Here is a 15,000-nt window from a genome sequence, read left to right on the forward strand (position 1 = left end):
AGAGTAGTCCTGAGGAGGAGGTCTATGACTCACTAAATTCCTTAATTAGCACTCGCGGAGATATTTCTAGATTCCAAATGATCATAATTTATTTCCACAAACAAAAAATATTCTCCGTGGTTGACTTCAAAATCATCAAAATAACACTTATTTAGCGGCGAATAAACTGTTTCACTCCTCACTCCTTCAACATGACACCCAGCTGTCCTGTCTTCTTAATCATAGGAGGAGGAAGTGGCTCACCAGGAGGAGCGTGAACAGCTGGAAACAATCAGTCAATCATAATTCATCGAAAACATCCAATAATTCATCAACATCATCATTGGCATTATTTGATTTCATTGTCAAAACAATTAATAAATAAATAATATAATAATAATAATAATAATAGATTTTATTTGTAAAAAGCACTTTACATTGAGTAAACAACCTCAAAGTGCTACAGTGTATTAAAAAATAAAAATAAAAAGATAATAAAAAATTTAAAAAAATAAAAACTACAACAGCCAAATAGCTAAAACTAGTATGCATACATCTAAAAAAAAGTTGTTTTTTTAACAGTGTATTAAAAAATCAAAATAAAAAGATAATAAAAAATAAATACAAATAAAAACTAGAACAGCCAAATAGCTAAAACTACCGGTAGTATGCATATATCTAAAAAAAAGTTGTTTTTTTTAAAAGAAGGGTTTTTAAGCTTTTTTAAAAGCATCCACAGTCTGTGGTGCCCTCAGGTGGTCAGGGAGAGCGTTCCACAGACTGGGAGCGGCGAAGCAGAAAGCCCGGTTTTTCTTTTTTCTACAACTCTTATTTTTTTGTGATAGAGTGATTGGAGCACATACTTGTTGGTCACAAAAAAACATTCATGAAGTTTGCTTCTTTTATGAATTTATTATGAGTCTACTGAAAATGTAAGCAAATCTGCTGGGTCAAAAGTATACATACAGCAATGTTAATATTTGCTTACATGTCCCTTGGCAAGTTTCACTGCAATAAGGCGCTTTTGGTAGCCATCCACAAGCTTCTGCTTGAATTTTTGAATAATAATAATAATAATAATAATAAAAGATTGTATTTGTAAAAAAGCACTTTACATTGAGTAAACAACCTCAAAGTGCTACAGTGTATTAAAAAATAAAAATAAAAAGATAATTGAAAAAAATAAAAAATAAAAACTAGAACAGCCAAATAGCTAGAACTAGTATGCATATATCTAAAAAAAAAAGGCTTTTTTAAAAGCATCCTCAGTCTGTGGTGCCCTCAGGTGGTCAGGGAGAGGGTTCCACAGCCTGGGAGCGGCGGAGCAGAAAGCCCGGTCACCCATTGTTCGTAGCTTTGTCCTCAGAGGTTGGAGGACGTGACCACTCCTCTTAACAAAATTGGTGCAGTTCAGCTAAATGTGTTGGTTTTCTGACATGGACTTGTTTCTTCAGCATTGTCCACATGTTTTCAATGGGGTTTAAGTCAGGACTTTGGGAGGGCCATTCTAAAACCTTCATTCTAGCCTGATTTGGCCATTCCTTTACCACTTTCGACGTGCGTTTGGGGTCATTGTCCTGTTGGAACACCCAACTGCGCCCAAGATCCAACCTCCGGGCTGATGATTTTAGGTTGTCCTAAAGAATTTGGAGGTAATCCTCCTTTTTCATTGTCTCATTAAAGCACCAGTTCCATTGGCAGCAAAACAGGCCCAGAGCATAATACTACCACCACCATGCTTGACGGTAGGCCTGGTGTTCCTAGGATTAAAGGCCTCACTTTTTCTCCTCCAAACATATTGCTGGGTATTGTGGCCAAACAGCTACATTTTTGTTTCATCTGACCACAGAACTTTTTTTCCAGAAGGTCTTATCTTTGTCCATGTGATGCATATTTTCAGTAGACCCATAATAAATTCATGAAAGAACCAAACTTCATGAATGTTTTTTTGTGACCAACAAGTATGTGCTCCAATCACTCTATCACAAAAAAATAAAGAGTTGTAGAAATGATTGGAAACTCAAGACAGCCATGACATTGTGTTCTTTACAAATGTATGTAAACTTTTGACCATGACTGTATGTACAAATTATTTATGATTTACACAACGTGACAACTTCACTGGTTTTGGGTTTTGTACTTGTGGCGGACCCAATGTATTTGTGATGGGCTCATACATTGCAGAATATATGAGAAAAACTGATGGGACAGTAACCCAAATATGACCCACTAGTAGTACCTTTTACATCCGACTTGTCTTCATCATTGTCAGTCTCATTTTCTTCATGTATGTCCTCTTCTCCCAGATATTCATTAGCATCCTCGACCGGATTGAAGCTCACGCTTTGAACACTGTCCTTTTCTTGAACGTCTTGTATATCATTCCACAGATCTCCGTAGCCTGTAAAGGGACACGAGAACCAACGTAAATACACACAGGCTTCGTGGCCACATGCGTGGACAGCACCTTTTAGCTCTTATTTCCAAAATTGTGTACACTACTGAATTGGGGTCTTATGGCCACTTATGTGGACACTTATACTGCCATCTGGTGGTGTCAGAAGAGTACAACATACAATTGAATTTGGGGAAAAAAAGTGTAAAAATATGAATTAGCATGTCACTAAACATGAAGTACACGTTTGTGTACTTATGGACTAAGTACATCATATCAAAAGATGATTCTTAGTTTTTATTCTAATTAGGGTCCAATAAGCCCAAATAGCAAAGAGAAATAAACAAATGCATGTAAACAAACAGCTTGGGCCTTAAGAGGTTAAGCAACAAGAGGGACGACCCTCAGCTTTTTCGGGCCCTGACTGCAGCCTCGTGAGTATTGTGTTTTTTTATGCTCTGGTTATAAAAAATATTATACCAACTGATGCATAGAAGGGGAGTAGTCCCTCTTGGGGTCCTGTCTTGGAACAGCCACAAAAGACAGAATGAACAAAAAATGCGGTTCAATAATAATTACCCTATTTTCCGGACTATAAGGCGCACTTAAAATCCTTGTTTTCCCTCAAAACTCGACCGTGCGCCTTATAACCCAGTGCGCCTAATGTACGGAATAATTCTGGTTTTGCTTACCGACCTCGAAGCAATTTTTTTTGGTACACGGTGTAATGATAAGTGTGATCAGTAGATGGCAGTCAAACATAAGAGATACGTGTAGACTGCAACATGACTCAGGTAAACAACACCAAAATTATACATAATGTAGATACATACATACACTACCGTTCAAAAGTTTGGGGTCACATTGAAATGTCCTTATTTTTGAAGGAAAAGCACTGTACTTCTCAATGAAGATAACTTTAAACTAGTCTTAACTTTAAAGAAATACACTCTATACATTGCTAATGTGGTAAATGACTATTCTAGCTGCAAATGTCTGGTTTTTGGTGCAATATCTACATAGGTGTATAGAGGCCCATTTCCAGCAACTATCACTCCAGTGTTCTAATGGTACAATGTGTTTGCTCATTGGCTCAGAAGGCTAATTGATGATTAGAAAACCCTTGTGCAATCATGTTCACACATCTGAAAACAGTTTAGCTCGTTACAGAAGCTACAAAACTGACCTTCCTTTGAGCTGATTGAGTTTCTGGAGCATCACATTTGTGGGGTCAATTAAACGCTCAAAATGGCCAGAAAGAGAACTTTCATCTGAAACTCGACAGTCTATTCTTGTTCTTAGAAATGAAGGCTATTTCACAAAATTGTTTGGGTGACCCCAAACTTTTGAACGGTAGTGTATACTGTACGTACATATATACATAGATATATACACATATAAATGCATATACTTACACATGCATACACATATACATACATATATACACATACATACATATACTTATACATATATACACATATACATACATATATACACATATACATAGATATATACACATATAAATGCATATACTTACACATGCATACACATATACATACATATATACACATACATACATATACTTATACCTATATACACATATACATACATATATACACATATACATACATATATGCACTTATATATACAGTATATATACATATATACATACAGTATATATACCATATTTTCCGGACTATAAGGCGCACTTAAAATCCATTTTTGTCCTCAAAAACTCGACAGTGCGCCTTATAACCCGGTGCGCCTAATCTACGGAATAATTCTGGTTTTGCTTACCGACCTCGAAGCAATTTTATTTGGTACACGGTGTAATGATAAGTGTGATCAGTAGATGGCAGTCAAACATAAGAGATACGTGTAGACCGCAATATGACTCAGGTAAACAACACCAAAATTATACATACTGTAGATACATACATATACTGTACATACATTTATACAGATATATTTATAGATATATACACATGTACATACATATATTTATACATGCATACACATACATACATACATACATATACTTATACATATATACACATATACATACATATATGCACTTATATATACAGTATATATACATATATACATACAGTATATATACCATATTTTACGGACTATAAGGCGCACTTAAAATCCTTTTTTTTCCTCAAAACTTATAACCCGGTGCGCCTAATGTACGGAATAATTCTGGTTTTGCTTACCGACCTCGAAGCAATTTTATTTGGTACATGGTGAAATGACAAGTGTGATAAGTAGATGGCAGTCAAACATAAGAAATACGTGTAGACTGCACTGTGATGGCAATATGACTTAAGTGAACAACACCAACATTTTGTATGTTCCATTGAAAATACAGAACATTACACACGGCGCTCAAAAATGTTTTAGTACGACTTTGGTAAGCTATGAAGCCGCACCGCTTGATGTATTGTCGGCGCATTAAACATAGGAGTATTATTATGGTGTGTGTAAAAGGTAAGACAGTATCTGGCGTTTTGTTTCGCAGTATTATGCAAAATCAACTTTTCTTACCTAATGGTACCTGCTGATCTGTATTTGGGATCTGCATAAATCCTGAAAAATTGCGCGTGTCCGCCTTTGTAGTCCGTGGTGACACTATAGTCGATAAGCTTCTTCTTTTTCACTATCTTCTTGTTATGGGACATTCATCCTCCACTGTTGCCATTTCTAATATAAAGTAGTGTAAAGTTCTTACTTATATCTGTCAGTAAACTCGCAATGAAAGCGCTAAAACATACCGGTGTAGTGAGTTTACATTATTCACCCAAGGAACTTTAGTTATTAGAGAGTTCCAGTCTGACTTTTTTTTTTTGTACACATTTCCGGCGTTGTTATTGCACTGGTGAGCCACGGATGACGAGATGTTATTGATTTAAAGTAAAGTCTGAATGTCATTAAAACAGTTAGCTCCATCTTTTGACACTTCTTCCACTCCCGTCCTCGCACGCTACACCGCTACAACAAAGGTGACGGGGAGACACAATAGCTGTGGAATACGTTCTATTATTTTATCAAACAGTGCATTGTAAAAATACTTTCCTTCCATTGCAGGTTTCCTCGGAGTGACCAGCTCATCTAAAGATAAAAATAGATGAATAAAAGACATTTTTGAAGAAAATAAGTCACTTTTCAGGTTTAATCGGGCTCCTGGTTAAATTCGATACCTGCTTGCTGCGCAAACGGCCTTGTGAAAAGTCTGCTGTCCATCTCATCCCTTTCACCTTCGTCCTCCACCACGTCCGTGTAGAAATTGCCGAGCTTCTGAACCAGCTCAGCGACTTCATTTGAGACGGGCATGGTCTCCAAAATCTGCCATATGCAGAGTAAAAAATGTTTCCGTTAGGTGGGCGTGAAACATCATTACATTGTTGTTCATTACGTTTATGAATCCTTCATTCAAAGCAGTGACATCATGACAATGATTTGTATGACACTGAAATTCAACGTACCAGCTGGATGTTTTCAACATAATGCTTCATGGCGTCCTCCTTGGTCATATTTCCTAAAGAACTCCATGCATCCCTGGCAACAAAGTCAGGGATGAACCAACGCTGAGCATTAATATCATATTAGAGTGGGAGTCCTTATATATACAGTATTAGACTGGGAGTCATATATATTGCACATACAAATACACATACTGTATATACTCAAACATTTATTCAGACATACATACGTATATACATACATACGTATATACATACATAGTCGAGGTTTCTGTGGTTTATCCGTTATACAATTTTATTAAATGAATCAAATAAAATCCCCTGACGAGCAGGAAAACCTGCGAAACAGGCTTGTAGGGATGATATACCCTCTGTGTTTTTTCCTGACCTAACGTATATATACATACATACGTACGTATATACATACATACATATATACATACATACGTATATACATATAGACATACATACGTATATACATACGTAAATATATACTTACATACGTACGTATATACACACATACTTAAGTATATACATACATACGTAAGTATATACATACATACATACGTACATACCTACATACGTACATACAGTACGTACATACGCTGTAAGTCTTTGCTGTCGTCCAGCATTCTGTTTTTCTTTACTTTGCAGCCAGTTCAGTTTTAGTTCCGTTCTGCATAGCCATCCATATGATAGCATAGCCATATGTTCCTTTTTGACTGTACTTGAATGTATAATAGACTGTATTTATATGATTCACATGTGAATAATGCTGTATAATAGACTGTATTTATATTATTCACATGTGAATAATGCTGTATAATAGACTGTATTTATATGATTCACATGTGAATAATGCTGTATAATAGACTCTATTTATATTATTCACATGTGAGTAATGCTGTATAATACTGTATTTATATTATACACATGTGAATAATGCTGTATAATAGACTGTATTTATATTATTCACATGTGAATAATGCTGTATAATAGACTGTATTTATATTATTCACATGTGAATAATGCTGTATAATGGACTGTGTTTATATTATTCACATGTGAACAATGCTGTATAATTGACTGTATTTATATTATTCACATGTAAATAATTCTGTATAATAGACTGTATTTATATTATTCACATGTGAATAATTTTGTATAATAGACTGTATTTATATTATTCACATGTGAATAATGCTGTATAATAGACTATTTATATTATTCACATATGAATAATGCTGTATAATGGACTGTGTTTATATTATTCACATGTGAATAATGCTGTATAATAGACTCTATTTTTATTATTCACATGTGAATAATGCTGTATAATAGACTGTATTTATATGATTCACATGTGAATAATGCTGTATAATAGACTATTTACATTATTCACATGTGAATAATGCTGTATAATAGACTGTATTTATATTACTCATATGTGAATAATGCTGTATAATAAACTGTATTTATATTATTCACCTGTGAATAATGCTGTATAATGGACTGTATTTATATTATTCACATGTGAATAATGCTGTATAATAGACTGTATTTATATCATTCACACGTGAATAATGCCATATAATAGACTGTATTTATATTATTCACATGTGAATAATGCTGTATAATAGACTGTCCATCCATTCATTTTCTACCGCTTATTCCCTTCGTATAATAGACTGTATTTATATTATTCACATGTGAATAATGCTGTATAATAGACTGTATTTATATTATTCTCATGTGAATAATGCTGTATAATAGACTGTATTTATATTATTCACATGTGAATAATGCTGTATAATTGACTGTATTTATATTATTCACATGTGAATAATGCTGTATAATAGACTGTATTTACATTTTTCACATGTGAATAACGCTGTATAACAGACTGTATTTACATTATTCACATGTGAATAATGCTGTATAATAGACTGTATTTATATTATTCACATGTGAATAATGCTGTATAATAGACTGTATTTATATTATTCACATGTGAATAATGCTGTATAATAGACTGTATTTATATTATTCACATGTGAATAATGCTGTATAATTGACTGTATTTATAATATTCACATGTGAATAATGCTGTATAATAGACTGTATTTATATTATTCACATGTGAATAATGCTGTATAATAGACTGTATTTACATTATTCACATGTGAATAACGCTGTATAACAGACTGTATTTAAATTTTTCACAAGTGAATAATGCTGTATATTAGACTGTTTTTATATTATTCACATGTGAATAATGCTGTATAATAGACTGTATTTATATTATTCACATGTGAATAATGCTGTATAATAGACTGTATTTACATTATTCACATGTGAATAACGCTGTATAACAGACTGTATTTACATTATTCACATGTGAATAATGCTGTATATTAGACTGTTTTTATATTATTCACATGTGAATAATGCTGTATAATAGACTGTATTTCAACAACGGCACATTATTTGCGGATTATAATTACTGGTTTGCATACAATATTTTTAACCCAATTAGATGAAATTACATAGTGTCCCACGGCACACCAAACAATATTTTGTGCCGCGGCACCGTGGTTGAAAAACACTGCTCTGTACAACGGCCAAGAAACACTGCTTTAAAAAGGCATAGTTGAATAGAGTTCAAACCTCACGGCGGGAAAAGTGCTCACCATTTCGCTTGTTCTTGCGACTCCCAGAACCCAAAAGGTCTTGCGTAGCTGCAAGGGCCCGAGGTGGCCTGCATGTAGTAGCTAAAGAACATCAGCATCATGTCATCCGACAGCTGAAAGGGACCTGGTGGAGGAAAGGGTATTACAAAGGTATTATTAAGGGAATTTCCAAGGAGCAGTTCAGGTAATCAAGGCAAGCATTAAAACTGCAAAAGTAGGTCCGCCACCTGTACCTAACTATCCATCCATCCATTTCCTACCGCTTGTCCCTTTATAATGTGCAGCACACACACGTCATTCATACAAATTAGCACATTCATGCTCATTGTTATCTCTTTCCCGATTAAATACAGAACCTTCGTTCGGCAGGCTGCAGATCACTTTAACCGCAGCATAAAATTTAGCCCGCAGGGTGTGTTGGTCCTCTTCCTGCGCCATGTGAGCGTCCACACGATAGTCCTCACCTGGCAACATCAAACACAACATTTTAACTCGAAATGACTTTCATTCATCAATAAATTTCCTCTAAATATACACATCTCGACTTCTTTTAATCCATTTTTTACACCTTATTTAGCACTACAACGTCCGCGTAGATGTAAACATTTGGCGACTTACCTTACAACGTGCTCCAAAATGTACATATGCACAATGATTATGATTATAGAAACGGAAGCGCTATCAAGCTGGGAAATGTAGTTTTCATTCGGGTGTCATAGGCGAATCGCCCAGAGAAAGGGGCTTTAAACCGCAAGTGTTCATGGGAAGCGTAGTCCGGAAACGTCGTCCTGTTTCGGCCGATTCGTCATTATCTTTCCTTCCGTATGTATATTTTTAAAAAATACTTAAAAATATACTAAAACGAAACAACGCATGTATGCTATGTACTTCATTGTAAAATATCCTGTTATCTTCTGTATTATTTATTATAGTTTTTGGCCATTTTCTTAACATAACAATGTGCTCCAATGGCGTAAAAGTTATTTTTTTGTTTGTTTTTTTAATTGAACAAAATACATACATTTATAATTCACACAACAGTCATGGCACTTCCAACAACACGGAAAGAAAACAAAAGCAAATACAGATAGAGTATTAATTATTAATAAATAATAATAATAAATGTTATAAAAAATAAAAAGACAAAAAGGGTTAGGGTTACCCAAATCACTTTAAAATGTTTTTTTTTAAACAAATTTATCAATTTAAAGGCTTTTGAACTCTTAATCATTCTCCAAGATTTGATTGATAATTGTAAACCATTAAGCCGATTACAAAATGTAGGCCTTACTTTCTAAAAAAATCGACATTTAATGTAGAAAAAAATGTTGCCTGGAGCATAATAATGTTTCCAATTAAACATTGACAATAGAAACGGAAGCGCTATAAAGCTGGGAAATGTAGTTTTAAACCAATATTATAAGAGAACAGAGAAAGGGGCTTTATACCTCAAGTGTTCATGGGAAACGTAGTCCGGTAACGTCGTTCTGTTTAGGCCGATTTATCATTATCTTTTCTTCCGTTTGTATCATTGGTGTTGTTAGGCCTATTTTAGGGGGGCTCAAGCCCCCCTAAAATGTTCTTAAGCCCCCCTAAATAATTTGGTGTTAAAAAAAAACAAAAAAACTTTTTTTCTTTTTTTTTTTACAAATACATGCCGACATATTCATTATAAAGTGGCCCGAATATGAGGTTAAATAAATAATCATATAACCTGTCATTATTCACTCAGTTTCCCCTCACTTCATAGTGTAAGGTAGAGAGCCCCTTTAGTGCGTCGGTATCCAATCAATTCCACTTGTTCATATAGAAAATATCCACATCACTCAAAATCCAGTCCGCTTTTTCTATGCGACCTTGCTTGCGGTCCTGCAGGTGTACGAAGCACATTAGCACAAAGCACTGCAGAACAAGAACCTTGTGTCTGCAATTGTAAATAATTTAGTTTTTAAGTTTTGTGTTTCTTGTAGAATCTGTATAAAGTAATATACATTAGCCTATTGTTAAAATAATGAAAAAAACATCATTAAATATATTTGTTTTATTGTATTGTTACATTAATAGCTGCTGTATTATTATAGGATGGCTTGTTAAACATTTCATAGGATTTTCAGAGGGTGGAAAAACCAAGACATTTAATATAAAATGTAAAATGAATAAATACATAAAAAGAAAAAGAAAAAAAATGGTTAAAAGCCATCGATCATTTAATTTCGTCCCGTGCATTTTTTTTTACCATCCCCGGGACGACGGGACTATGTTAATCTCAAGCCCTGGAAGTTACATTTTATTGTTTGCATTATTTGTTTCAGCATTGCACTTTGAAGATGGTCCCTCAGCTCTTTGACAGCTTTGGCTCTTTTTCAGATCAGCAGACGGACTCTAAGTCTTTCTTATTTACAGTTTAAACGTTTCTCATTTCTATTCAGACTTCCATATATATTTAATTTCCTTAACGGCTTGCCATAATATATATATACAAATATATTATATACAAGCCATGGCCCTGCGATGAGGTGGCGACTTGTCCAGGGTGTACACCGCCTTCCGCCCGATTGTAGCTGAGATAGGCTCCAGCGCCCCTGCGACCCCGAAGGAAATAAGCGGTAGAAAATGGATGGATGGATATACAAGCCAAATTATCCCGATCCAGATATTACTTTAATTCAAGTAATTAAGTAATATTTCCAGGGCTTGAATTTACAACAGTTTTAATCACATATGTGCCCAAAATGTAATCTCTGCAACTTCAAAATATTTGGGAACAAACAATTATTGTATTGTGAGCTAAAGTGGTGATCATTAGCCTCTATGTTGTGAATGAATAACATAGAGGCTAATGCCATGACTTTCATTGTGTTTCAGTGTATCTTGAAGGATCATGCAAGTCATTGTTTCTTGTTGATGCTGTAAACAAAATGTCACTGTGCAAACCCATGTTTGTTGTTGTACTGAACACACATTGAAAATAAACCCACTGAAATAATAATAATAACAATGATTAATTTCTAAGTCTTTGTTAGCCGTTTGTGAAGTTTTGTGCTCGTGCGCTACGTTCGCTCGCATCCTGTGCATCTGCTGGGGGCTAAGCCCCCCCTGTCTTTAAAAGCTAGTGACGCCCCTGGTATGTATATTTTTTTAAATACTTAAAATTACACTAAAACGAAACAACGCATGTGTGATATGTATTTCATTGTAAAATATACTGTTGTCATTTGTATTATTTTTTAGCCATTTTCTTACTATACGATGTGCTCCAATGGCGTGAAAATGTACATATGTACATAAAAAAACAATGAATATAGAAGCGGAAGCGCTATCAAGCTGGGAAATGTAGTTTTCATTCCGGTATCATCGGCGAATCGCCCAGAGAAAGGGGCTTTAAACCGCAAGTGTTCATGGGAAGCGTAGTCCAGAAACGTCGTTCTGTTTAGGCCGATTTATCATTATTTTTCCTTCCGTATGTATATTTAAAAAAAATACTTAAAAATATACTAAAACGACACAACGCTTGCATGCTATGTATTTCATTGTAAAATATACTGTTATCATCTGTTTTATTTTTAGCTTTTGGCCATTTTCTTACCATACAACGTGCTCCAATGGCGTGAAAGTGTATGTACATAAAAAAACAATGATTATCGTGGACAACATTCATGACAAATTTGTGCTTTTTTTTAAAGATGTGATATTTGGTTTTACACTGTATGAAAAAAAATTGGAAAAGGAATTTGACCTTTGCAACCTCATTATACTATTGGCTAAGTTTTATATTCATAAATGTAAGTTTATCAAAACCCGACCTGTTTTTTGTGCCTTTAAAAAAGATTTAGAACTCTACATTAAAACACTCTCTACTAGGGATGTCCGATAATGGCTTTTTGCCGATATCCGATATGCCGATATTGTCCAACTCTTTAATTACCGATACCGATATCAACCGATACCGATATCAACCGATATATACAGTCGTGGAATTAACACATTATTATGCCTATTTTGGACAACCAGGTATGGTGAAGATAAGGTACTTTTTAAAAAAAATGAATAAAATAAAATAAGATAAATAAATTAAAAACATTTTCTTGAATAAAAAAGAAAGTAAAACAATACAAAAACAGTTACATAGAAACTAGTAATTAATGAAAATTTGTAAAATTAACTGTTAAAGGTTAGTATTATTAGTGGACCAGCAGCACGCACAATCATGTGTGCATACAGACTGTATCCCTTGCAGACTGTATTGATATATATTGATATATAATGTAGGAACCAAAATATTAATAACAGAAAGAAACAACCCTTTTGTGTGAATGAGTGTGAATGGGGTGGGTTGGTGCACTAATTGTAAGTGTATCTTGTGTTTTTTATGTGGATTTAATAAAAAAAAAAAAAAAAAAAAAAAAAAAAAAAAAAAAAATGATACTGATAATAAAAAAAACGATACCGATAATTTCCGATATTACATTTTAACGCATTTATCGGCCGATAATATCGGCAGACCGATATTATCGGACATCTCTACTCTCTTCCTCTAACAACCAAAAAGCTGTGAAAACGATGATGCTGTCTTGCAAATTTAAGTTATTTACTGAGATTGAGTGAGCCTATGGCTTTGCACTTTGTTTATTATATATATATATTTTTTTTTTGCATTCTATTTTAGTTACTTTCAATTTATAACCCCCTGGCGCTGTTTTGTACTGTTTTTATACTGTTTTGTACAGTTTTTGTACTTACTTTATTTTCAACTGTTTGTAAATGTTGAAATTTATAAATAAAGGTTTATAAAAATAAAAATTAAAAAAAAAAAAAAAAACGAAATAAAGTGGTCCTCGTGTAAAAAAACAATAACAAAAAAAAACAAAAAAAACAATGATTATTATTATTATTTTTATTAGTATTATTTTTTTGCCATTTTCTTACCATACAATGTGCTCCAATGGCGTGAAAGTGTACATATGTACAATTAAAAACAATGATTATAGAAACAGAAGCGCTATCAAGCTGGGAAATGTAGTTTTCATTCCGGTATCATAGGAGAATCGCCCAGAAAAAGGGGCTTTAAACCGCAAGCGTTCATGGGAAGCGTAGTCCACAAATGTTTAGGCCGAATTATCATTATTTTTCCTTCCGTATGTATATTTAAAAAAAAATACTTAAAATTACATTAAACGAAACAACGCGTGTATGCTATGTATTTCATTGTAAAATATTAAGATTAGTTTATTTCAAAGGGACAATGCAATTTCATTAAAACACATGACTACACATGGTTAAAAAAAAGCCAGAATTAGCCAGAAGGTTAGTTTTCATTTGTAGTCCTCTGGTGTAAAAAATGATGTAAAAAAGGCAGTAAAATTACAATTTCAAAGAAAAAGAGAGAAAAATAAAAAAGCACACTTAATACTGGTATAATCCGTATTATTTCTAGTTTTGGTGTGAAAGTGTACATATGTCGAATGTAAATAAACAATGATTATAGAAACAGAAGCGCTATCAAGCTGGGAAATGTAGTTTTTATTCCGGTATCATCTGCGAATCGCCCACAGAAAGGGGCTTTAAACCGCAAGTGTTCATAGGAAGCGTATCCAGAAACGTCGTCCTGTTTAGGCCGAATTATCATTATTTTTCCTTCCGTATGTATATTTAAAAAAAATACTTAAAAATATTCTAAAACGAAACAAAAACATGTATGCTATGTATTTCATTGTAAAATATTAAGATTAGTTTATTTCAAAGGGGACAATGCAATTTCATAAAAACACATGACTACACATGGTTAAAAAAAGCTAGAATTAGCCAGAAGGTTAGTTTTCATCTGTAGTCCTCTGGTGTAAAAATTATGTAAAAAAGGCAGTAAAATTACAATTTCAAAGAAAAAGAGAGAAAAAGAAAAAAGCACACTTAATACTAGTATAACCGGTATTATTTCTAGTTTTGGCGTGAAAGTGTACATATGATTATAGAAACGGAAGCGCTATCAAGCTGGGAAATGTAGTTTTCATTCCGGTATGATCGGGGAATCTCCTACAGAAAGGGACTTTAAACCGCAAGTGTTCATGGGAAGCGTTGTCCAGAAACGTCGTCCCGTTTAGGCCGATTTATTATAATTTTTCCTTCCGTATATATATTTTAAAAAATACTTAATATACTAAAACGAAACAACGCATGTATAATATGTATTTCATTGTAAAATATACTGTTATCATCTGTATTAGTTTTAGCCATACAATGTGCTCCAATGGCGTGAAAGTGTACATATGTACATTAAAAAACAATGATTATTGAAACGGAAGCGCTATCAAGCTGGGAAATGTAGTTTTAAATCCAGTATCGCCCACAGTAAGGGGCTTTAAACCGCAAGTGTTCATGGGAAGCGTAGTACACAAATGTCGTCCTGTTTAGGTCGAATTATCATTATTTTTCTTTCCGTATGTATATTTAAAAA

At 33.8% G+C, this 15,000-nt stretch overlaps 1 protein-coding gene across 4 annotated transcripts in view; it reads right to left on the reverse strand.

Annotated features, from left to right (window-relative positions):
- The window catches only part of LOC133665062 (acyl-CoA-binding domain-containing protein 5-like), a 34,029-nt gene that overhangs the window by 18,497 nt on the left and 532 nt on the right, over window positions 1-15,000 (reverse strand). For 3 of the 4 annotated variants that reach the window (XM_062070229.1, XM_062070228.1, XM_062070226.1), the window contains exons 1-7: window positions 9,168-9,264; window positions 8,906-9,013; window positions 8,550-8,673; window positions 5,863-5,935; window positions 5,578-5,722; window positions 5,452-5,488; window positions 2,219-2,379 (exon numbers count right to left, since the gene is read on the reverse strand). In XM_062070229.1, the coding sequence (XP_061926213.1) occupies window positions 2,219-2,379; window positions 5,452-5,488; window positions 5,578-5,722; window positions 5,863-5,935; window positions 8,550-8,673; window positions 8,906-8,987 (622 nt within the window). In that variant the 5' untranslated portion in view covers window positions 8,988-9,013; window positions 9,168-9,264. Of the gene's footprint in view, window positions 1-2,218; window positions 2,380-5,451; window positions 5,489-5,577; window positions 5,723-5,862; window positions 5,936-8,549; window positions 8,674-8,905; window positions 9,014-9,167; window positions 9,265-15,000 lie in introns of those variants that run through there. The other variant, XM_062070227.1, reaches the window with a different exon arrangement.

Source organism: Entelurus aequoreus, linkage group LG14 (genome assembly GCF_033978785.1).
Source record: "Entelurus aequoreus isolate RoL-2023_Sb linkage group LG14, RoL_Eaeq_v1.1, whole genome shotgun sequence".
NCBI lineage: Eukaryota > Metazoa > Chordata > Actinopteri > Syngnathiformes > Syngnathidae > Entelurus > Entelurus aequoreus.